The sequence below is a fragment of the Pagrus pagrus genome (assembly GCF_965226575.1).
Source record: "Pagrus pagrus genome assembly, chromosome: 10".
NCBI classification, from domain to species: domain Eukaryota; kingdom Metazoa; phylum Chordata; class Actinopteri; order Spariformes; family Sparidae; genus Pagrus; species Pagrus pagrus.
In genome coordinates, this window is record NC_140194.1 from 7,477,122 (window position 1) to 7,503,017 (window position 25,896).

The following is a 25,896-nucleotide window of genomic DNA, read 5'->3' on the forward strand; positions in this document are numbered from 1 at the left end:
GTGTATTTAGTAGATTTTCCATAATATTCCAGACTTATAAAGAGCCAATTGAAACAGAAACGTTCATGTTCTGTTCAAGACGTAAGAAAGCCTCATTAAAATTAACCCTGACATTTGTAACAACGCTCATTACTAAAATCCAGTCTTGGAATGAGGGCTGAACAATTTGCAAAAAACGAAAAACAAAATCATATTGACATTATTTTGACAGATATTTTGATTGCAATATGAGTTAGTGGGAACTTTTTTTTAACTGGAAAACTAAAGAGACTATGATGCTGATGCTTTTTGTTTTTGATGGCTATCTGTACCAAATAACAAATTTCCTTGCATCTGGAGAAAGTGATTTCGAGGCCAAGATCTCTGTGGCACCACAGTGCTTCATTCATGCCACAAAATGCAGCTTCTGTGATACGAATATCGCACCTGGCCGTGTTGCAATTTTGATAATATTTTCATTAAAGCTGCTGAAAGGGTTATTTTCCGAAGAAAATAAGTGTTAAATTGCTCTGTGTTCCAACAGTAATCACTGTTACAGAGTGTTTGATCAATAACCCATGTCTCTCCTTCCCCTGCTGGGGGGGCAGTAAAAAATGTTCTGGTATCTGCCCGGTCAGGACAGAGAACTCCATAAAGAGGAGGCCCTGTCTGCTCGGTGAATGTGCAAAGAGCAGGATCCTATTGTAGCGATACCTGCACCTGCAATTGTGAAACAGGGAAAGCTCCCAATTCCAACGCTCCCGGTGGCAGCTTATACTACCAAACAGACCAAGCAAAGAAAAAAGCTTGAAGAAAAGAAAGAGGCAAAGAGAGCTGCCTCGAAAAAAGAAAGTAGTGTGGTGACGTAGAGAGGAGGGAGGGGATTGCTAACTGCAAAATGCACAGGGACTTAGCTAAAACAACGCTTACAGCAGCTTTAAGTATGCAGCTGTCCTTCGAACATAATCGTAGTCAACAGTATGTTGTGTCTCTTCCATCTTATTTTTGTTTGTTTCCACCAACAAAATAACATCTACATGCCTTAAAACAGGTATCACCTCATCACCAAATATTGCAACTCTACTGTTAACCCAGTGCAGTTTTTTTCCTTCCCTCTGTGTGTGTGTGTGTGTGTGTGCTGATAAAGGTGCTATATCAATTCGAGTTATTAATGTGTGTGTTTATTAGTTGGATGTGCAGCTTCATCGGGGAGTTGGATCTCAGTTGATGTCTCACTTTTGTTTACACAACTTAACGCTGCTTGACTCTGTGTCAGGCATGCCCGTATGTGTGTGTGCATGACTCTCTGTATGTGTGTGTGTGTGTGTGTGTGAGTGGGGGGGCATGGTGAGAATAGAGTCAGAGCCAGAAAGAGAGAGAGGGAGAGACCCCAGGAGAATGGGGTTTTTGCAGGGGCTTTGGTTGTTCCTGCATCATTACCCCGACTGCAGACAAAGCCTACTTGTGTCTCTCTTTCCCCTCCCCATCCATACACTCGCACACACATACTCACACACGAGCACATGTACACATACAGTATAATGTGTATGTGTCAACAGAGGCTGAGGGAGTCCTGCACAGGGGAGAAAAGAGGAAATAAGAGCGAGGAGGCGAAGGAGGGGATGCAGAGAAATGAGAATGGAGAATAGATTTATGAAATGAAGCATTCCAAACAGGACTATCTGCCTGCTGTGAGAAACACCTTTCATAAATCACCACACAGCGGCAGAAAATAGAGCATTTGGTAGGATTCTTGTCTGTGTGTGTTGTGTTTGTGCACAAGTGGGGGTGTGTGAGAGGGAGAGGGTGCGAGCGGGAGAGTCTTTTATTCCCGTCACTGGCCTCGGTGAAAACTACAGTGGAATGGTAGTGTTGCAGGTGATGCACACGCATGCACGTCAATGTCAGCGCGAGCATGTAGAGTCGGTGTGTGCGGCTGTGTTTGTTAGATACTGCCCTCCCACAGGGTATCTTTACAGAGAGCATGATATAAAAAGAGACAGATAGGGTTAGAGAACGAAAACCGAAAAAGAAAAGGGGAGAGGAGGAGCAGAGTACAGTAGCTCAGGGGGATCTTCTCTGTCTGGGTCAGAGACAGAGGAGTCAGAGAGAGGGAGAGAGGCAGAGAGAGAGCGCAGGAGTAGAAAGGCAGACAGAGAAAAGGGCGACGTGCTGAGAGGAGAGTTTTTCCTCAGGTGAGTTGTTCTGTAAGTGAACGCTGATCTGCCCCGATCCTGTCACTGGGAAGAACGCCGGGTCGACTGCACTGAGAATACAAACAGCACCATACTCATCTCTCACACACACACACACACACACACACACACACACACACACACACACACACACACACACACACACACACACACACACACACAGATACGCACACACACGCCCATACACTGTGCAGCATCTTCAGAGCTATTCAGATTCAACAGTGGAGCCAGTGAACTATTCACCTAGCTGTTGAACACATTGAGAGCTTATTAAGTGTCTTTGCCAACCATAGAAAGGCCAAGGATGTAATTTGCCAGTCACACACTGGTTTCACAGTCTGTCTCTTTAACACATCTAGCGCCCATCTAGCATCCTTAAGTCCTCAGAATGAGACAATTAGCGCTTAGAGACAAGGCCGGTGCAGTCAATGGACGAGGAATGGCAGTGTAGGACGAGACAGTTTAGCAGAGGAATATATTGTGACGGAGGAAGAAAGGGAGAAAAAAATGAGGGAGAGACAGACAGATAATTGGGGAATGGTCTTTTTCAGATTCTCTAAGAAGCTAGAGGAGATACAGGAGGAGCGGAGAGATAGACTTTTATGAGTCCGACAATGAAAGGCAATCAGATTGGGAGTGAAGTGAAATAAGAGAAAGTCGGAGCACGTGTCCAACAGCAGACTAATTTCATAAACCTCTTTCACTGATTGCTAGTGAAAGGTTGGAGAAAGAGGAGGAGTGAGGGATTTTGAAGGAGCAGGGAAGGAAAAATGATTCATGCATGTAGGAAACATCAGCAGGGATTTTGTGGTTTAACTCTGGCTGGATGAACTTCTGTCCCCCTCTTTTCCTGTCATCTCTCTGATGTCGGTATCAGATATTATCAGTCAATCATAACCTGTCAGTTTAGTGACAAAAATATGACTTTAAATCTCAAAAACGAAATCTTGATACTGACATTTTTTGCAATACATCTAACTCCACTGTACTCTGCTGTGTGACTTCACCCAATCCTGTAACCGGTCCACAGGGCTTTGGACGAAGGGGCGGTAATGTAGCATGCAGCTGAATTAAAGGGGTTGGTATTTAATTGCGGCCCACAGATGGCCTCGTACATCTTTGGATCATTTAAAGGGGCGGTGGGCTGAGTAATGTGTGTGTGACACGGCGCTGTGTTTTATAAGAGAGCCCCTATTACACATACTGCTCTATAAAGAGACACAGTCAGCGGGGGAGAGGTGTGGTTAAAGGCCCGGTTTGAATTTGTAGTGCGACACCCTCCTTTTAAACTCCGTCGCCCCGTCGCTGGCTTTGTTTACATGGAGATTTATAAAAGAGATCAGAGTAATTTTTCACTCTGAACCGAGCAGGGTTAGAGGAGAAACCTGTGAACAACATTTTTAAAAGAAATGATGTCAGAAGTTTGCGTTTCACCGGCTTTTCAGACTCCATTATCAGTTCGAGACAAAGAGGAAGGGGATTTTTTATTTTTTTTTAAAAAGAGAGAAAACAAATAGATACCAGGAGAAAAACAAAACAAGAAAAATGTGTGGAGAGCCTACGAATAGGCTGCGAGAAAACCAGAGGAGGAGTTTGAGCGGGGGAATCCAAATTAAATGAATGGAAAGAGGAGCAGGAGGAAAAGATGAGGCCGGGGATGGAGGGATATGGAGATGGTTAAGGAGAAATGAAGTGAGGGATATGTTTAGGAGTGTGTGTTTGTGGTGGAGTCCCAGCTGTTATCTCCCCGCGGGTTCAAACAGCTGTCACGCACTGTAATAACACACACATACACACACTTGCTTTGTTCTCTTTCCCCATATCTATACACCCCTTTTATCCCCAGTTTCCCCTTTTTTATTAGCAGTTTTTTTTTTTTCTTTTAACCCCATCTTGGGTCCAGCCTCCTCTGTATTTGCTCATTTTTTTCCCTCTCCCTCCATCTTCTGCACCCCCCTCCCGTTCTTAGAGATAGGGGAAGAGAGACTAGGAATGATGGTAAGGAAGGGTGAAGGAAAGAGAAAAGAGGCATGGGAAGCAGGAGGGACAGCCCTTTCATGTGCCCGTATCCTCCGGTCTGCATAGTCCAGATTACATTCCCTTTCCTTGGCGAGACAGCTTTTCCAATTTCTCCCAACCGAAGGAAGACAGGTTGAGAAGAAGCAGCTGGTTAACTGCATTAACTCATTTTGGCCTCCTCAATGCGTCTGGTACCCTAATCCCTGTCTGTAGACATGTCAGGACGAGGGAGTGTGGCGCCGGTTGATAGGGAGGTCCTCCTGCCGCTCCGGAAGACACTTGCCCTCCCATCTTCCTCTCATCATGTTGCTCCTCTTCTCTTTCTTCGGCGTCAAACAGCTCCGGCTCGTAAAAAATTCAAACGGACAAATTGGAAATTTTGTCTTTAGCCGCAGCTTTGGCTCTTTAGCTCAAGCACAACACAGTCAGACAAGGAGAGAAATTGGATTTACGAAGAGGAGAGGGGAAAGGGGGCTCCTGGCTAGACGCGCTCAGGCAGAGAGGAGTGAGTAGAGGACAAGGTGGATGGAGTGGGTGCAGCTCGGACAGAGGCAGGTTGGATAGGCATGTACATGCACCACCATATAGACTTTGGTGTTGGGGGATGGAGAGCATTGTTGTAGGGGTGGATAGAGGGGAGATCTAGGGGGATAGAGGGGGATCAGCGGAGGAAAAGGAGGAGGGGTAAGAGAAGAGTGATTATGGTGGGTCTGGGCTGCCAGGCCTGATAAATGACTAATCAGGAGAACAGGGCCTTAGGTCCCTCACAGGACCACTACTACTAGAGGCTTATCACATGCACGGGCTGCAGGCGCACACACACATGCCTCTCGCTAACATGCTGCACACATGCAGCCTTACACACTTGGACACAAAAGGAGAGAGTAAAAGAAAAGAGAGGGATGGGTTGAATCCATAGCTGCCTCTCTCGGAGCGGGGCTCTGCTTGGAGAGCTGTTATGGATCCACCTCTGCCTCCTCCTCACGCCTGTCTCACCTCTCTGACTCCTTGCTCCAGGTCTAATAGTCTGCCAGGGCTGGGACAAAGAGCAGGTCACACAACCGACAAACTGTGGTTCTGTTACACAATGATACATCCACAAATAACTATTATGAAGAGTCCTCGTTGAGTTTCAGGAAGTTTTTTGTGCCAGTGTAGTGATATGTAGTGAACTGCTGCAGAGGAGAGCACAGGACATATTGAAAAAAATACAGTTAGTCTGGCTAGTTAAATCCAATCTGGCTGCATTCCAAGCTAATGATCAGGAAGGGATGGGAAAAGGCGGGAGAGAGAATTATTGAGAGGAGGGAGTAGGAGGAAGCGGCGGCGATGGGGGTATATGGACGTCTTTGTGTGCCACGCTCCATTGACTCGGCCTCCATACCTCAGCAGTCTTGTGATCCCAGTGTGATGCTGCTAATAGTGACACCGGCGGGGTCGAGAGCAAGTGCGAGGGCGAGACAATCGGGGAGGTTGGGGGGGGGGGGGGGGGGGGGAGGGATGGCGGAGGGCAGATTGCATGAGGTGGAGAGGGAGGATGGGAAGAAGGAACAGGAGAGCTGGTGGTGGAGGAGGAGGAGAATAGCGGGAGCAGAAATGGAGAAGGAGAGACGGATGGGACTGTGGTCTCTGTGGGATTGTGTTGCAAGGACGGCCAAGTTGGTTTCCCCGTCCCCTTGTACCTTTATGTCCCCCCATGTCCCTTTATGTCCAGGCGCGTCCCTGGACGCAAAGTCACTCGTACAGCCGGATCACCTCTGTAGCTTATAGACCTGAATGAGCCAACTGTGTTTTTACTCCTGTGGCTGCTGTTGCACTGCTGGTATGGCTCTGTGAATGTATGTGTGCTGAAAGTTAGACATTAACCTACACAAGGTTTGTCTGCCTCCCTCTGGGGCTGAAGGACATACTGTATACATCAGTGCTTATACCCATTCATTTGTTTCATACAGTGCCTTTTGTGTGTGTTTTCATTGTGTCGTGTTTTTTCTAATGATTCACCCTAACTTTACTTCTAATTAAACCTTTTATTAGCTCCACCGAGGGTGTTATGTTTTCCGTTTGGTCTGTTTCTTGGCGTGTTTGTCTGTTGGTCATCAGAATCACGGAAAAATTACTGGCGCGATTTTCATGAAATCTATTTGAAGGGTGCAGTATGGGCCAAGAAGGAACTCATTACATTTTGACATTGGTCTGAATCCCAGGCCAGATACACAAATCATTTTTACCAGCCACGACAGCATAGGCTGGTAATGTTTTCGCTTCTGAGTCTGTATATGTGTAATCATAGAAAAATGTGGTACTGGAGACACCTTTGTTAGTGGGAACTAACACAGAAGAAGAGTGGACTATTGGCCTTGATATAGGTTTGTGTTCTCTGGGTGCCCTTCTAGTGATATCTCCCATGTCTTTTTGATAATAAGGTGCTATATAAACACCGTGAAAGCATCAAAACGTTCAGTCGTATTCGTATTGTGATGTCACAACTACAGTCACAGCCCTCAGCCATCCCTACAGCATTGCCATGGTTGACTGCTCTGGCCTGTAAGAGCTGACCAATCAGAGCAGACTGGGCTTTTTGGGAGGGAAGCCCCTTAAAGAGGGTGAATAAAGGTGCGGCAGTAATGGACTGTATGGGAAAATATTGTGCACATTAAAGCATTAAAACAATTTCTAGAAGATGCGCAAAATGAAAATACGAGCCTGAAAATGATATTATGGCACCTTTAAGTCTTGGTATTTATATTCGTCATACACCGCGCATCCCCTCGCTCTTGGCTCAACAGTAGATAAAGATGAAATCCACCCAGTCTAATTCATATTTCACACCCAATATGTATCCGTGCCGTTCCTGGGGCAGCCGTCATAACATGGGAAGTGTTGCTTAAGCCTTCGCTGCTCTCTGACTGTCACTACTGGCTAACTCCGAGCCGTGCTGAAGCCTTGTGATGCATACTTCTCTCTGACTCTCTGTCTCCACCAATCACAACCAGCAACCCTGTGATGCCCTGTGATGTGGTTCCCACAGATGCCGGTGTCCGCGGCGATAAGGCCTCACAGATGAGCAATCTGATTGGATTAGTAGGCCCTTTGAACAAGCCCTGACTGGCTGTTTGCCGGCGGGATGCAAATGAGCTCCTTAAGAGGAAAGCAGGGGTTTGACCTTTATTGGGCCTGGCAGTATGGACGGTGGCACGGAGGGAGGAAGGAGGGGCAGAGTGTGGCCTCTGAAAGCTGAATAGTGGGAAGTGAAGAGGTAAAAGTATATCACTGGCAGACAATACTACTTCTCTCTCTCTCTTTCTCTCTCAGTCTTGCTAAGTGTCTTCATGGTGCCACTGTCCTGCCCGGCTGGTCGGCCTTCTGGCTGGCTGGCTTAGCTCATTTGCGTTTGTGTGTCAGAGCCGTTCACCCTTTCTGACAGCCGCTTAACCTCAAGGCCTGGCAGCATCCACAGTTAAGATTCTTGACCCAACAGTCTGTAGCTCAGCATAGTTAACACCAGTGTTGTAGCCAAGACTTAATCAGTTTAGACCAAGAAAAGACTGAGATGTAAAACGACCAGGACAAGACTGTTTTAGTTTTAATGTCTCAGACTCAGGCCAAAAAATGCAGCACCCACATTCATTTCAAAAGACCGCAGCATTGGCGCAGCGAGGGTGCCAATAAAGAGGGCTCCAACAACAACAAAAAAATACAGAAAAAGACAGTTGTTGTTGGCAAAAAAGTTTAACTTGGCTCAACTTTGCTGCAGAGCAATGCAGTGTCATCAAGGAAGGTGTTGCCTTGTCTTATCACATATATGTAACATATTAACACCGTTTACCTGGGGATCACTGTATACATCACATGTCATTGCCTCACAGGTGCCAGAAACATCTCTTCATTCTGCCATACGCCTGTTTTGGCAGGACAGTAAAAGAGCAGCATACTCAGAAAGAGACCACTTACACTTATAAGGATGTGGAGAAGATGTACTAGAGTTCAGAGTAGAGCTGTTGGTCTTTGTTTCACAATACACATTTGTATTTCTTGTGTTTTCAGTCCAAAACTCAATCAGACTCAATTTACAATGATAAAGATTTTTAGAAAATCAGCAAATCTTCACATTTGGGAAGCTGGAATCAGTGATTGCTTGGTGTTTTTACGCGATAAATGATCAACAAACTTGTTTTATAGTCATTGACAAAACACAAAACACAAGACGAAATGGATTCAAGTCCAACGGAGAGACAGTGTCGAGGCCCACCGGTCTGATGACCGGTCTTAAAAACAACAGCTCTTGTTGCTTTCGTGTTAGCCGTGCTCTGGTGTCCCCTAGGTATTGTACTGTGTGTATTAAATGTTTGAGAGTTACAGTGCAGTTGGGGCTTGGAGGAATCTTTTACTATTTTATGTGAACACACACACACTTACTCATGTGCACTCACACATGCTATATGACCTCATACTGCCAACAGAGGAAGAAAGTCAGGCTGGGGCTGTAAGTCATGCTAGATAAATCCTGCTTTTGTTCCAGAGAGACAAGGTTGTTTTGGGTGTGGAGGGACGGACGACTGAATGGATGGAGTGGTGCCTATACAGTTTTTTAAGAGCCGGTCCCACTCTTAAAGACTTCAGGCAGCGTGGCCCTTCTCTCACCCCCCTCCTCTCCCTTGGGGGGTTTTATCTGCCCATTTCCTCCTCTCGTGCCGGGCCCTCGGGACGCCTTAATGGCGCCATGTTCCCTGTCAGTCAGATATTTAAATGGAAACCGACCATGAAAGTATGGCTGCTCAGGGCTGGCTCGCTGTGCCACGTCCTTGCTCTCAGTAGCCAGAGTCAAATGCAGAGGCCCAAACCCCAGCCTCGAGCTCCAGACAGGCCTGGGGAGGGGGGAGCCGGGCTCAATCTGCAAGTTTAATATCCCCCATCAGGTTTTAAACCTGTTTACCTTGCAGATTTGATCAAGGATACTGATGCAAATGGAGGCAAAGGCTCCTTGCGCTGGAAACCTTCTGTCCAGAGGTTCATTGATTCATGCTAAATGGGTTCAAGCATCATTCTTAATCGCTCACTTGACTCAATTGATATTGTCCTAAACACAAAAGAATATCGGTTTCTCTTCACGAGCTTGCATATGTAACAATGCACTTGTTGTGTGTTTGTGTAGCTGTAGCATCACGTCGCTCTTGTCTTTCCCTGCAGTTATAATAATCTCTGTGACAATTGACAGCTGCAGGTGGCCCCACCAACCCTCACCAGACAACCTAATTTAACCCAGTAATAAATCTCTGTGCCCAGTTGGCCATTTTAGCTGTTTGGCACAGGGCACTGTAAATTCACCCTAATTAGATCCTCCCTCTACTCCTCCCACTCTCTTCCCCCCGTCTTCCCTCACTCCTCTGACTCCCTCCCTCTCCCCCGTTTCCTCCCCTGCTCATTGGTACATATGCTCATACACCTGGCCTGCATCGTTACCTGTTTACAAATGACCAGGCTGGTTCTGCTGGCTTCAGCATCCGCTCCACCAGGCAGCACTGAATCTCTCTCTCTCTCGCTCTCTCTCTCTCTCTCTCTCGCTCTCTAACCTCCCCTGTGTCATAATTAGACCTCAGAGCTCATGTTTGCTTAATATTATAATCCAGTACACCTGCATTTCTCTGTCTATAGTGCTTAGGTGTACCAGCTGCCCCACCTACACCCCCGTTCCCCCACCCATGACCTCATACAGATAGAGTTTTGGAATTGATGTTACCAGAAACCGTTAGCGAGTGTATGTATCTTGTTTTCACATTTTCTCACCACCAACGCAGCAGCGCTAAAAGGCCAACAGCTCACCCCTCCTTTTTTGCAGTTCCTCTTAAAGGTATGAGTATTGAGCATGTGTGTGTGTGTGAGTGTGTGCGTGTGTGTGTGTCAGGGGTGTCAGTGTCAGGGCTAATGGTCTCTAGCAGGGGCGCCAGCCTGAAGATTTATGCCACAAATTAGTCAAATGTGATCAAACAGCAACCCAGTTAATCATGCAGGACCCACGTTTGTCCCTGCTTTATCTACAGGCATAATTATAGACACCCATTCCTCTGACAGGCCAACGGCAAGCCCCTGTGGAGTGATATTGGGGGGCCGCCACGCAGTGTTGTCACGGTGATGAATGTCTTAGGGGTGCGGGGAGTGTTTTAAACACGTATATACTTAACACCCCCTTGTGAATGCTGTGAGTGAAGGCACGGCCCCTGCAGAACTGGTCTAACTGTTAGATGAGGACCGGCTTCCTAAATGAATATTAGTGTGAATGAGTCGGGTTCCCCCCTTCCCTCCACAGCCTCACGATTTGAAGCACTTCAGCCATTAAGAACAAGCGTCGCCATAAATCCAATTCATCATACGACTCCCAATTCATTATGTGTTAAGTGTTGACTGGTTAAAGCGAGCTCTATCACTCATCCCCTCCCATTTCAGCTGCCTCCACTGCAGCCTCGCACAACTTGGAATGTGGGAATCATCCGGCAGTATTCTGTTATTCCAGGCCATTACCATGTGCCAAGCCGGGAAAGAGATCCAGTGATGTGTGCTGCAGTTTGTGATTGGAGTGGATCCTCTCTCTCTCCCCCTCTGACAGCCATTTTAAACACTCGTTTATGCAGCGCTTTTAATATCAATAAGAGAAGCAGGCAGGCAGGCGGACAGGCAGCAGTTTCTTATACACACACACACTTACACACACAGAGTGACACACACGGCCTGGCTGGAAATCAGCAGCCTCCATCTCCCTGGTATGACAGGGTGTGGTAATTATGTCTCTGTGAGAGTGTGTGCTGTTTGCTGGGTGAAAAATGATAATGGGGTGATTTTTAAGTGCCATATCTCCCGCACGGGTAATGAAAAGTACTTTTAATCCAGTTCGGAGGAACGGAGGGGTGGAGGAGAGGAGTGGCTGGGGAGAGGAAGCAGAAGGGTCTGTTGTGATGGGAGGAGAGGAGGAGGAGTGGAGGAATAAGAGGGTGCTCTGAGGGTGGAGGGATGCTGATAGGGGGAGCTGAGGAAAAGAGGGAGATGGGGGAGTTCTGTATGGAGATGAGGGGAGAGGACGAGACGAGGAGCGAGGAGAGTTTTCAAGGCAATGCAGTGGCTGAATCGTGTGTGTGTGTGTGTGTGTGTGTGTGTGTGTGTGTGTGTGTGTGTGTGTGATAGGGGGGCTTGTGTTGTTGTGCCAGGGGAATGCCTAAGCCTTGGCATGAAGCTTGAGCTCAGCAATTAGAATAATTAAGAGGGACTGACAAGCTTTTAGAGTCTCTCTCCCTTCCCCTCTCCTCCTCCCATCTCTCTCCTCCTCTCTCTCACTCTCTTTCCCTCTCATTCCTGTGCCAGCTGTAAATGTGGAGTATGTCAAACAACATTTTGTCAGTTATGTCATTTTAACACACGTGCATTTGTTAGAAGTCGGGGATTGTCAGGTGCATGAGCACCTGTGAAGTAACTGTGTCGCCTCTCATTTTCCCACACATTCACCGTAATTCATGCACTCAGTAAAGCCTGCATTCACACAGCTCATGTGTGATACTTTCATGCTGTGGAAATCTATTTTAGAGAGACTATTGTGTCAAACATAGTTCACTAATATTACCCCGGAGTCAGGATCGCCTGCAGGGCTTATCACAATCACACCTTCCAAGTAGAGACCGAAAGAATAGGTGTGTTGTTATGCACACACAAGGGTGTCTGTGTGGGTGTGTGAGAGAGAGAGAGTTCACTAATGACTTCACACCCCATTAGCGCCTTTGCTTGATATGTCACACTTCATTATGTACTTAGATCAGTGGTGCATAAACTTACGTATGAAGTATGTTTGCGCTGGGGAGTGTGTGGCTATGCCAACTTTTGGCCGCAACTCTCCTCTTGCATTGTGAACCACGTTGCTGGAAGACAAAATCATTTACAACACTGCTGAATAAATATTTAGTTGTCTGAAATACTATTTCATGGATCTATCTGGTGCTTTTTAAGAGGCTGCAGGAACTTATGCTCCTCCAACCGACAGTAGACAGTAACTTTACATAACATTAATTTTGTTCTATGAAGGCTCTTTCACCTGCAATTACTCCAGAATAATTTCGGCACCAGTTTCATTCTTCGTCTTGCCCGAGCTTGGCTCTGGACCCAGAATAAGATTGTGGCTCTGTTAGTCTTTTTAATCTATATGTGGGACACATCAGAGAACAATATAAATGTCCTTGTCTAAGCAGATACATTTCTATCTGTTTAAATCTGCTTAACATTTTATAATAGCGGCCTGATATATGGAGAGTTTATTTGTCTTCATAATTTACAAGATCTCTTGTGTGTGATTCATAGATCAATTACTCAAAGAGCCACCACTGTCCAAACATTTATTCCACTGTTTAAGCATGCCTTTGTATATAAATCCATCATAAAATCCTAAGTGTAAACTATGTGTGTGTGTGTGTGTGCACCTATGCAGGTATCAGTGTTTGCGTGAACACACTTGCGTGCTTGCATGTGCATGCAGCATATGTGATATGTTTTAATTCGTTGTAAACAGACAGCGGTGCGGCCCCGGCAGGTTAGTTTTATCAGAGCGTGTTTATCTTAATTCCCCTCAGTCTCTTTCAGGCCGACCATCCATTACCTGTCTGAGGAGGCAGCGTGCTCTCCTGGGCCCCACACACAAACATACACTGTTACCTTGGCGCTTAAAATATGATGATATGACTGTATTAGGGTATGTATGTATTGCTCAGTGCGTGTGACTAACTGCCTGTGTCTTTGTCAGTTTCGTATGCATTGTTGCCTTGGCTTATGGAGAAGATGATGTTTTCAGAGCCGTTGTGACCTTGGCTGTGTAAACGGGTTTGTAATGTAATCATGAGCGGAGGAGAGGAGCTGCTCTGACAAGGAACCGTAAACAGTCTAATAGATGCATGCCATGCTAACATGACAGATCTCACACATCGCGTCACATCGTACCGTGGTAGATTGAGGTCAGGTGTGAGTATATGCAGAAGAGAAAGGGCATCAACATGTAAATATGAGAGATCCAAATACTGTATGCATGCTCACTCTACATTACCCCCCCGTGTGGAGACTGACAGGCTCTTTCCTGGGTGCGACCCTCTCCCCATGCTGTTTGTTTTTAGGGTCACGTGCTGCCCTCTAACTCCTGACCCCTGACCCTTGACCTTGGTCCGTCAGCCAGCAGACACCAGCACTGAGCTGACAGCTCCCAAAGCCCACTGACCCCAAAAGCAGAGAGACAGAGAGGAAGAGAGGGAGAGGGAGACAAAGCTCTGACCGCCGACCTCGCTTGGAGGGGGAGCAGTGTACGCCCAGCGAGAGTGACAGTTTACCTGTTCGAAGAGGTCAAGAAGGGAGAGAGAAACACAGATCTCATTTATGAAATATGAAAAGCAAAGTTAGAAGAGATGAAAAAAAAGGAAAGGGATGTGAGGATTGAGGAGAAGGAAGGGGAAGGGAGGTGGGGAATGGGATGGAGGGGGACAAACATGGGTGAACCTGGCTAGTGGAGGTCACACTCTGCCTGAGGAGACAGGTGCCTCAAGATTAGCCTCCACATTAATGGCCTTTACTTCCACACACAAACACACCCACACACACACTGACACACACATGCATGCACACTGCAAGAACTCCTATACCACAGGGACGTGGAACTAGTGAGAACACAGCTCGGACTCTCATATCCTATTTATACATCCTTTCCTGTACATTACAATCCTATTTAGCTCGCCCTGCTTCCTACACAATCCTATTTATGGACTCACCCCCACCACCCACCACTCCCCCCTTCCACTCTGGAATCCTATTTGTGTGCCCCTTCCTCCTGTATGCAGGTGCCATCTATCCAAAAGGCTGCCTACTGGGTGTGTGTAAGCCGTGATTCAGATGAGTGTGTTTGTGTGTGTGTGTTCACCGGTGATTTGTGTGTTAATGTACCTCTGAAATTGGAGTGTTCCACCCAGGAATAAGAGTCGCACTGTTCTTGGACTTCTGCGTTTGCAGACATCACTCAGGTGTTCGGAGGCTAACTCAGAAGCTTTTTTTTTTTGCTCTCTGAAGGTATAAAAGCTTGAAAATTTGGTTTTACCTCGCATCATTATGCACCGAGAGTCTGTCTCTTAAAGGTGAAAGAGAGCGGAGGTGATTGCACTCCACAACATCCTCTCCTTTCTGATGTAATACATTGCTCATCCCCGTCTCTGCATTCACAAATCGTGCGTAAGTAAAGATGAGTGTCTGTGTCTTCTGTCCCGTCCCATCTCCACCTGTCCCAGTGACAGGCCTCTTATCCTCCATTAGTGTATTTAAACAGGACAAAGTGCCTGTCCATATCACGGGCCTGTCTCCACCTGACTCCCCGACCTGTCACTCACCGAGTGTTATGAAAGCGTCCTCATTCTGTTTGAAGGTGGGAGATGAAAGAGGAACAGCAGTCAGGGACCTGGTTGGCCTGACAGACCGGATTAGAGTAGCCAGTCCTGGAGGAAGAGGTACGAGGGAATGGAGGGATGGGTGAGGATGTTCCTGCCTAACTGGATTATGGGAGGGGGTGAAGGAAAAGGTGTACGTAAAGCAAGGGTCCGTGCCCGTCTTTGTTAGGGGACAGAAGGCGTAGCAAAGTGGGCGTGGAGAGTGTGCCTGTTCATATTAGTAAGACGGGTGCTGGTTGGCTCTCCAGTTGCACTTTAGTTTGAGCTGAAGGACTCGTGTCTCACAGACGGAGGTCATGATGAGCCAGCAACAAAAAAACTTCACATGTCGAAACACAGTCTTCTCCTGACGAAACAGAGAGGAAGACGGACAGGCGCAAGGTTAAACAAACCTCTGCTGCTGCTGCTGTTGCTGCTGCTGCTGCTGCTGCACATACTTTGTATTAGGGCTGTCACTTTTCATTCAAAATCTGAACATCTGTTCGAACATGGGGGAAAAAGTTTATACTCGAACTGTAACGACCTGTTCAAGTTGAAAATTTACAGTCTATAAGACAGCAGGGATCCAGCAGAGGCCATACTAAGAACGCCTGTATCATACTCCCAAACAGACACACACACACACACAGCCACAGACACCGTAGACCTCCAGTAGACCTCCAGTACCTCCATAAAATGTACTTCACACTGACCCTAGTCGGATTCACTGGATGTAGACTGTGGGTATAAAGCAGGGGTCACCAACACCGTGCCCATGGGCGCCTGGTCACCCCGCAGTGAGCATACAGGTCGACCAAGTACATTTAAGGACCCATTTTAGCATTTTATACTTTCTTTTTATCTGTCAAAGAGAACAACTCAATCTGCGATCAGTTAGCTAGTGGACCGTAGCCCTCCTAATTGCTCTCTTCTTGAGGTAGCTCTCAAGTCTCAAAAAGGTTGGTGACCCATGGTTTAAAGCCTGCCATTAGTGGACTTTTTCATCCAGCGTTCTTTTTCCTTCCCCAGCCTGCGTGTTAACGTTTTCAAAGTCCCCATCTCCATGGGACACAACAACAACCTCTTAGCTAGAAACCTACATGACCAAAACAAGTTACCCACGACACTAATTCTTTGCAGGCACACTGTGCTGTATCCTGGGCTCATTTGTTGCCAAGAACAGTTGTGATTAGTTAAAAGAAGTGCCACCAAGTCTGGGCATTTTTCTACCCTAACTCTTGGACGTGGAAAGTACAATTTCAAATTAGTTCGAACTTGATTTTTGGAAAAGCGACAGCCCTACTCACAGCTGGACTAGTTCAAGTTATGTCGTCGCTCGACGCCAGTCTTAGGCAAAGGGTTTCAAAGAAGTGATATATGACGTCTCCCATTTGGCAGACATTTTTATCCAAAGCCAACACCGAGTGAAATAGTGTGACTGAGCTGAATTTATTAATCATTCAATTAACTAAATGTTCCTTCTTGGTATGGTTCAGATGAATGGACTGTCAGTCTTTAATGCAATCTAATTCTCAGCTCACCTCCAGAGAGATGCTGAGAACTTAACTGCTCTGCAACTCTTTAATTTCTCTCACTGCCTCTCACCTGCATTACTCATTCCTCCCCTACTCTTTTGTCACACTCACTTTTGCTTTATTATTTCTCTGCATCTCATAGTTGAAACCCGGATTCTTCCCTCCTGTAGCAACAGTTTAAATCGCCCTGCAGCCTGCTATCTTTATCTCTTCCTCTGTGTCTCTTTCTTCCCCCCTCAGATAGAGTCTTCCTCTGTGTCTTTGGGGCCGGCTGGTAAAGACAGTCGGGGCAGTCGATCGTATCAGACTATCAGGCCAGTTCAACCATAAATTACCTGCAGCTAACAAAGCGTGGGGCTGTAACTATTACACAGGCAGTCAAAGTCACCCCGGCCCCACACGGCTGGGCTAAACACTCTCACATACTGAAAGATAGCAGACCAAAGAGAGTGCAGGGAAGAGTGTTTGTGTGAAACCTCTCAGTCGCACACTGAGATTTCAATATGCACAGCTTACAACTTCAATTACAACCCAAAGTCCAGTCCAAAGTAATTTTTTATACATTTTAATGCGTCAATGTTACATATTTTATGGTTAATGTCTGCGCGATAGATCAGTAACAAGCTGCGAAATCATTATAGTACATTAGGATTCATATTAAAGGCAGACAGGCATTGTTCCCAGCCATTCTCTTCACTTTACTCACATAAAATGACATCAGAAATAATAGATTTTTCTGAACATTTAAAAGATAAAACAACTTTTCAGTTCAGCTTATCATACTGTACACATGACAATTCAAAATAAATGTTTAAGAGTACTTTAAGAAAACAAAAACCTAAAGGATGAAGGGAAAAAAAAACATTATCTAACTAGATAGGAGAAATCTATGCATACGGATTAAGAGGCCGGATATTCATCAATTTAAATGTGTCATTTAATCAAGAACATCCAGCAGAGTCATTTGACACCACAATTTCTCTTTGGAACCTGTCTGCTTGGAAGAAATGAGATATGCCAGGTTCCTAGGGTTTTTCCATTTAGATTTTTTTATGCAAACATTTTTGCAAATCGCCGATCTGTCTCAATCACGTAACGCAAGACTGGTATACCTGAAAGTACGCAGCCTCCACTGTCATAAAGCTCAAACATCCAGTAAACTGTTGGAAATAATTACCAACATATCGTCCTTTTAATTTATATGAGACTGTCCACTGCCCCTGTGTGTTTAACCATTTGTTGTGTGGAGACAGAGCTCCCAGCTGTGTGCGCAGGTCTGTGTTTTTGGCTAATTGAGAGCGTGTTCTGTGCTGCAGCTCTGCCCTGGAGGTTAGTGTTAGCACACACACACACCGTAGCAGGACAAATGAGAATACACCCCGCCATCTGCCCAAGAGAGACACTCCCTCGCCCTCTCCTTGTCCCTCTACCCTTGTACCCCCTCTCGCTTTTATAACGCTTTTCCTCTCATTTTTATTCCTTCCTTCATGCTCCCACCTCTCCCTTTCTGCCCTCCCGCACCTCTCCTCTCCCTCCTTCCCCCCCACATTTTCTATTCCCATTTTAACAGTTTTGATCCACCTCCCTCTCCCTCATTTCTACCTCTCGTGTTTCCTCCCTTCTTCTTTATGCCACCTGCCTCTCTCCATCCTGAGTGAGTCAGTGGGAGGTATGCGTGTGTTGTGATGTGGGGGGGGGGTTCGGGCTGTCGTGTTAAGGTGTTACCGTACTCCGACCGCAGACTTTCCGAATGTTCCGTGGGCGCGATCCATAGGGGCTGACACCGAAGGTGACCCCCGGTCGGTAACCTTGGAGACCAACTTTATTAAAATGAATTTGAGTAGAGGGGCCGTCCTGACAGCAGCATAATTACATCGCAGAGCATCAGCACTAATTTATGCAGCCCGCATTCAACCGGTCAGGAGTGCCGAGATGGGGTCAGCGTGGACGCACACACACAGAAACACACACACCCATACATACACTCACAAACACACACACATACACATGGATCAGCATACCAATAAAAATAGGTAAATGCAGTCAGTTTCTTCTTACACGGCACAATGTAGGGCCGCTTCCCTCTGTAGTGTTTTACTGCTTTGAGGGTCAGTGTGTGTTTGAATGTATATAGGTGTGCATTTGTGACCTGTGTGTGTGTGTTTTTGTGCTAGAGGGACAGTGTGTGTGTGTGTGTGTGTGTGTGTGTGTGAGTGTATTTAGTTGTGTTATAGAAATGCTGGACAGATCCTTTCAGTGTCACAGCCTGATCAGTGCAGCAGACTCCTCGCAGATAAAATACTGAATGTTTGCTCATGTGTCTCTCTGAAGTTTTAATTAATAAGCACACTAAATAAAATCTTAGCATGTGCATACATTTTCACTGTTGTGGTCTAAAGCCCCCTCTGTGACACTTCCCATTGAAGCAGAGAAGATCTTTTTCTCAGGCAAGTGGCAACTTAAATAAAGGATTTTAATGTAAAATTGATTGCAAAGTTGAATATAAAACATTTGCAATCATTATAACAAGTAGAAGACACCTCTTCAACCTCTTTTAAAATGTTGTCTTCATCTCAGCTCCATTTTCCTTGAGTCCCTCTTGAGTAAACCTCAACTAGCCATCTCCTCTCTTTCCTTCATCCTCTCATCTGCAGGTTTTCTCACTTGCGCATGAACAAAAAAACCTCTAGATGAAATGCTAATAAAAAGACGAGTAAACAAGAACATTTTTGTGCAATCTTGTTGATTGTGACAGCTGTTCTCTCAGCATGCAACTAACACTTTGTGATTGCCATCACTTTTATTCATGTATTGATTAGGAAGGTCCTCTGCGCTCATTAGGCTCCATTAACAAAGATCCATGATGAGAAAAAAAACAAAACAATTCTGATAATGTAGCACTGTTTTTGCAGTTTGACATCACTTTCCCTGATCTTAGCTCGGCTTCTCTTTTGATTCAGTTTTCAGCCCCCAGTCATAAACCTGGTGATGTCAAGTCAAATCAGCATATAACACCCTCTATCCTTCCACCCTCAATTTGGATTAAAAAAGAAAAACTTCAGAAACTTTAGGAAGAGCAGCAGAGAAGGACGGACAGGCATGCAATAGATATCCTGTGTACAGAATAGACCACCAAAAACAAACCAAAAAAAAATCACAGTAAACACAAACTATGATGACAAAATCACTTTACATGTAGATTATAAAACATAACGTGAAAATATGGATCCAGGAGGATGTTTGAAAAGCTTCAGGGGGATTGCACTCACACTCTGGCATGAAACAAAGTCTTCTCCATAGAGTAAGAGATGGAATAAAACGTGAAGCTGTTGAGGATCAGAGGGGAGGGAGGGAAGAAGGGGTCAGAGGAAGAGAGAGCAGGAGAAAGTGCTGCAGACGGGAGTAAAAGAGGGGTGAAGAGGTGGGACATGGATATAAGTCACAGCTCCACTCACTCCATTGTAGCCGTTGTGACCAAGGGCACACTAATCTATCCCATTAGCAGATCTCTCCAACTCTCTCATAATGTTACCGCTAGCTGCTCTCCTGTGACATGTTCCTGGTTTGTGTGTGTGTGTGTGTGTGTGTGTGAGGAAAGAAGCGAGAGAGGATGCGTTTGTGTGAGAGTGTGTGTGCGTAAGAGACGGTGTGAGTGAGACAGAATGCCTCGCCCGCGTGTGTGTAAGTGTGTGTGCGTAATGACAGTTCAGCTAGTTGCTCTCTTGTGAAAATGACACGTTCCTGCCAAATTAATATCATTACTATCAGAGTTTAATGGGCCAGTGCTGCCTTCTTATTTAAAACAGAACATCCCTCTCTCGACCTCCACCACCAGGGAAGGGAAGGGGGAGGGTGGAGGGTGGAGGATGGAGGGTAGGAGAGGGATTGGATAAATGAGCAGGAGAGACAATATGAAGAGACTTTCCTTTGCCACTACAGCCACAGAGGAAGATGAACTGATGAACTTAAGATAGGGTTAAGATGAGCTTGAAAGCAAACAAACAAAATATTGAGGATAAAAAAATGACGGCAAAACGCTTTCGTTTGAACCGAAGCCCACTCTGCGACGACTTATCATCCGCAGTTTTCTTGCCTGAAAGTGCATTTCTCTTTCTGCTCTGTGTGATAGCTTTGAAAATGTATCTCTGCTCCGTTGAACAATAGGGCTTCCGTCGCAGTTGTAATGTTACATTTTGGGATTGTATTCCCGGTAATTGTTGCAGCTGGGTGCATGTCTGCTGCCGGAGTGACGGCTGCTATCATCACCGGTATTTAACATAACAAAAAGCTCATTTTTGCGTCGTGTTTGTGTGTCTTCTTTGGTTGGAGGCAGCTTAGACATATTTTGATTTTTGGTATATTTGCTGTCATAGCTTGTGTTTTACAGCACGCCTTTGTGGTCATTGGTTTCCTTTTCTTTTTTTACAGTATGTGTGTGTACAGTACGAGCAGTCTGTTCAGGTGTCATTCTTCACTCGGAGTCAGCACTGTGATAATGAGTTCATTTGGAAATACACTCTGCGGGCTGCCTGTGCATGTGGGCTCATGCTTGTGTTTGCTCACGTGTGCTTATTTACACACTCTGTATACATGTGGATATAACTATCGCACGCTACATCGTGTGTGTGTGTGTGTGTGTGTGTTTTTGGGTACGTGCACGCCTGAAAATGTGTGTGCGAGAGAGATTGTGAGTGTGTGAATATGTCAGGTTGCCGCAGGAGACCAATTAGCTGGTGCATCAGTGAGGAGGTGAGCATGCACACACCTGTGTGTGGCCCTATTACACCAGCTCATCACACACTCACATACCGACACACAGACAGCATTGCTCTGCTCATAATAGAAACATAGTGACACTTACAGTACATTGACCATATGGAATAATGACTTCACTGTGTCAAGCTGTCAGACGACAGTCACCAGCATGCATTACTTCAACCAGGTGTTACTAACTTAACCAACTTTGGTGGATTATTGTGTATCGTACTGCTGCTGAGTGGTTGTCGTTACCAGTATGTATTTTATATTTGAGCAATTCTTAAAAAAACGCTTAAAACTGCACGCCGCTGTAGCGTTCATACTGTACACAGCGCACAAGATCTGAGAGTGATCGGACCAAACTTTGAGGTATCGTGCACTGGCGCAATCAGGTGAGGGTGAAAAAGCAGATCACAGCCAATAAAGCAGCCAGGCCTCTTCATGTATAATTCAGATCTTTTATGGTGGGCTATGCACCCATATGGGCGCGCTAAAGGAAGACTAAGGCCATTTCCAGCTAGAGAAAGGCCCTTTTAAAAGCTAATCCCTGTGCCAGAGTCCTGCTCCTTTTACTGCTCCTCTTTAATGAATAGGTGTCCAATAAGGCCTTTTATTGTCTTAGCATATGTTGCTTTTATTAGGGGAAAATAATTAGGTTGTGCGGATCACTTCGGAAGTCCTCTCGCAAGATAAAAATGAGATAGTTTCACAGTCGTTGCGCAAGTCCTTCTGACTCCTCATCGTTTTCCCCTTGGATGCCTTGTGTCCTAGCCCCCTCGTCTCCTCCTCTCCTTTGTTTCCTTGCCCGCTCTCCTCCTCTCGTCTTTATGCCTCCCCTCCTCCTCCTCCCCCCGCTTGTCCTTTGCATTCCCTCCACCTCGTTCCTCACTTCCTCTTCTATTGTTCCCTCAAACATGCGGGCATTAAATGTATGCAGCGATGTCGCATTGGACTGCACATTTACACACACACATAACAGATGAACAATCACAGTGTGACAGGGGGCCGTTGATGACTGACACTCGGTTGATCTTATCTGGCGCAGAGGGGGTAAAGAGAGGGCCGCAGAGAGAAAGAGAGAGAAATCGTGCAGGAGGGGGGTTTCTACTGTGCTTTGTGTTGTGTTGCTGTCACTCCTACATAGTTTATTCCTCTGCTCCTTTCTCTCTCTGCCCTCTCATCTTCTACTACATCACTCTGCTCGCGCACATAGAAAGAAAGAACGTCAACAGGGCTCATCTGTGATCCGGGACTCGAGGGAAAGAGATCCATTTACCTCCAAGAGGTTGTACTATGACCGTTTCCTCATGAGACCTCAGCCACAGTAGCACTATATGCCCAGTCCTGTAAGTTATGAGTCCGGAGGGGGGATGGGGCTGCAGGGGAATAGGGATCTGCAGAGGGCTGATGGAAAAGAAGGGGCCGAGGAAGGAGCAGGGGGCAAGGCTGACAGACTGAGAGAGATTGAGCGGGCATGATGAAGGAACGGAAAGAGAAGGAGGGAGGGAGGAGGCTGGTCCTTCCATCCTGTCCTTAATGCCCCTCAGGGGAGCACACTGCCAGTAGGTGAGTATTAGCCCTCAGCCTGTGGGCTAATGGAGGGTATGAAATAGAGTTTAGTCCATACAGATGACCAGTGGTAGACTAATCACTGGGGAGACTCATGATGAGGAGAGCTGGTCATTCTCTGGAGATCTAAACAGGCTTTCAGTCAAATTATGAACAATGAATGGATTACAGGCTTGCTGTTGGACGTATCTTATAGTGTATCATAGAGTGTAATTTGATTATTTTATCACACCAGAACTGACTAAATGCGCCTTTACTCGCTCACATCTAATGTGACCTTTGGCCTACCTCTGTCAGGGTGACAGAGGTCATCACGCAGTCAGGGGGGCGAGTGTCAGGGTGCTTTCTGAAGTGCGCGCTGAGGTGTTTGAGGTGCTAATCTCCTCTCCTCGTGGTCGAGTGGTCAAGCTGAATGGAGGTACAGCTTGTTTTTCTGAGGGCACCGCGTTACCCAGGATTCCCTCTACAGCTGGGCCAGGCATGCTCAGCTGAGCTGTCAGCTCGCTGAGGGTACCGCGGCAAAGATAGCTCTGCACACACACACACACACGCATAAACTGCACACATACACAGACGACGTGTTTGATTTCAATGGTTATTTATTAAATGTAAAATATCTTTAGCACAGATTAAAAATCAGACACCTCCATCTATTTTAAACATCACAGGCTGAAAAAAAAACATTCCTGAAACAGAATCACAATCCCTTTTGAATGCCACTTTCAGGATAGCTAGTCCACGAGGCTGGGCAGAGGGCTGAGGCAAAAACTGCACTCCTCCTGATCCCTTTACTGGGACTACGAGCCAGGAAATACTTTCCAAATGCATTCTGTAGCCACGCTGGATTGTATAAAATGATTTTTATTAATCAAGTACCTTTAGAATTCAGGTATTTTACCAGTTATAGATGAGAAAAAATATGTAGTTTACATCGCTTTTTCCCCCCCAAAAAGTGACTAAAACAGGGTAAAACAGTATTTGCAAGAAATGATCAGCACTTATTCACTTCACTACACAGTGGGTACTTTAAATCACAGGGTGCCACTTGAGTGTTACTGACGGCTTACCAAACTTCAAGCAGGCTGACAAAAATTATAAAAAGAAATAAAAAATTGTTCTATTTATATCCAGAGGGGCCTACACATGACAGGCGTGGACATATGCTGTAATGATCTGCGGTTCATGCCAGGAACTGAACTTCTCAAATTGTGTCCCGGGCATAAATAGCTTTGCCAACATTTAAGCACTGCTGCTGAATTGGAGTGCCATCACAGAGGTCAGCTGGTGGATGCTCCCCTCTCTCTTTTCTCTGCTCTGCCTCAACCCTCGCTGCTGTACAAACGCCAACTGACAACAACTGACACAGATGGTGAGCAGAAACACAGAAGGACAGGCAAAGGAAGAGAACCACCCACAGGAGTAAGAAAACAGGAAGACTCTACACACACTGTCCAAGAGAGGATATTGCCTGACAATATTATCAACTCATTTATTTTTAAACCGTTTTTTTTTTTTTCATTATTTTTTAATCTTTTCTTTTTTCTACTTTTTTAAATGATTCATTTTCTTGTTTTCAGCACATGCCATATGAGAATTTGGGGATTATAAAAGTACCTGAAAGAATTGCTAGGTTTTCAGCATGCATAGCTGTTTGTATTTACAAGGTTCGTATGTACAGTGGTGGGCCAAAAACAGACTGCTCTACAGTACTGGGTTTATTTACATCCAGGTCAGAGGGAGAGGTCAATGTCATAACTACAGATGTGGAGGGGGGGGTGAAGGGTCACATGCATAGGGTCAGAGATAAGAGCTCATACGGCTGAGTACAACTTGGAAGATGAAGACACAGAACAGAACACGGCAAAGTAACATTACTGTGAATTCAACAACATCACATCCTCCCCCACATAAACCTTTTTGCTTTTGAATACGCTCAATAAGTAGTTTTCAGCAACCGATTATTGCGTAACACTATACAAGGACATTTCTATTGCAAGTCCACGAGGTCTTCGGGTATTGAGTCGATGCTTAGATTGGAAGACTTGGATCTGATCCCAGAGCAGTTCCAGAGCCGTAGTAGTAGGATCCCAGGCTAACTGCAGGCTCATTGCTGCTTATCTACAGTCAGCTTATTGCAGGGTGTTTTGTGAGTATTCTCTCTCAGCGTTATTATTACCGACAAAACCAGATTTACACAGAAGTAAGTAACATCCGCTCTCACTTGGTCCTGTCCCGCTCCTTTGGTTTGTCATATTGCTGTGGTGCTGTGATCTTTAGTTTTAAATTTTAAGCATAGAGGGTCTGTTTGGATTTAGGGTTTGTTTCGGTGGCCCATCTTCTCCCTTCCCTAAATCAGTGTGGTTGGTAGCAGAGCTGGTTTTCTTTTGGGGAATGTCCAAGGGAAGTGTCAAGTCCCGGTCGAGTCTCAAGTCCTCAATGGAGTCGCTGAATGGAGACGTTGTTAATTATCGACAGTCAAAACTTTTTTTAATGATGTCTTGATGTCCCTGATACGATTTACACCGATCAGCCAGTCCCAAATTAAACAGATCCAAAGTGTCCGCTGCCAAAGTCCCATTGCCACACCTTTAGAGGTCTTGCGGAGTCCAAAGCCTTAAAGGTATAGAGCTGTTTTGACAGCGCAAGGGGGACCTACACAATATAAGTATTTAATGTTGTGGCTGATCGGTGTATGCATTGCATTATAAAGTCGTATCATTTCTCTACCAGCCCAGAATAAGATATCTGAGGTGGATCTACCTGACTGTGACAATCATAAATTTAAATGCACTTTGGTTACTACAGCCACAAAACCTTTGCAATAACCTGCAAACTATCGTTACATTATCCGTGAGAATTTAACCAGTCACAAGTGTTTTCAAGTCTCATGTCAAGTGTCAGGTGAGTCCAAGTCTGCAGCTCTGGATAGTAGAGAACGACTCACAGATGTGTCTCTGAAAACTACTGTACACAAGGTAATGATGCACATTTAGTTGCAGAAGATAGAAAGACACACAGCAAAAACCATCAGTTTGTAGACAGCTAAATTTACAGGCATAATCTACAGTTTCAAATGGGTTACAAACGGCTGTCACGCCACAGACGTGTATGATGCACACTGATTCAGTGACATTACCTTTCGTGTAGATTGCTCCGAGTGTTTATTTGCTTATCTGCTCGTGCTCGTGTGCAGGCGGCATGCTCGTGTTCAGGCATGCACATATGAATTACTGTATGCGTCTATGGTGTTATTGTGTAATGTAAGTGTATCGAGGTTGTTGCACACCCCCCTCTTGTTCTCCTTCTCACTTCCTCACGCTGCCCTCGCCTTCTATCTGCAAGCACACACACACACACACACACACATGATAGATGGCTGTGGTGGGTGGTTGA

At 45.7% G+C, this 25,896-nt stretch overlaps 1 protein-coding gene across 2 annotated transcripts in view; it reads left to right on the plus strand.

Moving 5' to 3' along the window:
- wwox (WW domain containing oxidoreductase) overlaps window positions 1-25,896 on the plus strand; it is a 135,015-nt gene that overhangs the window by 105,309 nt on the left and 3,810 nt on the right. The window contains exon 9 of one of the 2 annotated variants that reach the window (XM_084363228.1): window positions 13,352-13,617. The exons of the other annotated variant lie outside the window; for it this stretch is intronic. Coding sequence (XP_084219354.1) covers window positions 13,352-13,378 — 27 coding nt within the window. The 3' untranslated portion in view covers window positions 13,379-13,617. Of the gene's footprint in view, window positions 1-13,351; window positions 13,618-25,896 lie in introns of those variants that run through there. 2 annotated transcript variants of the gene reach the window in all.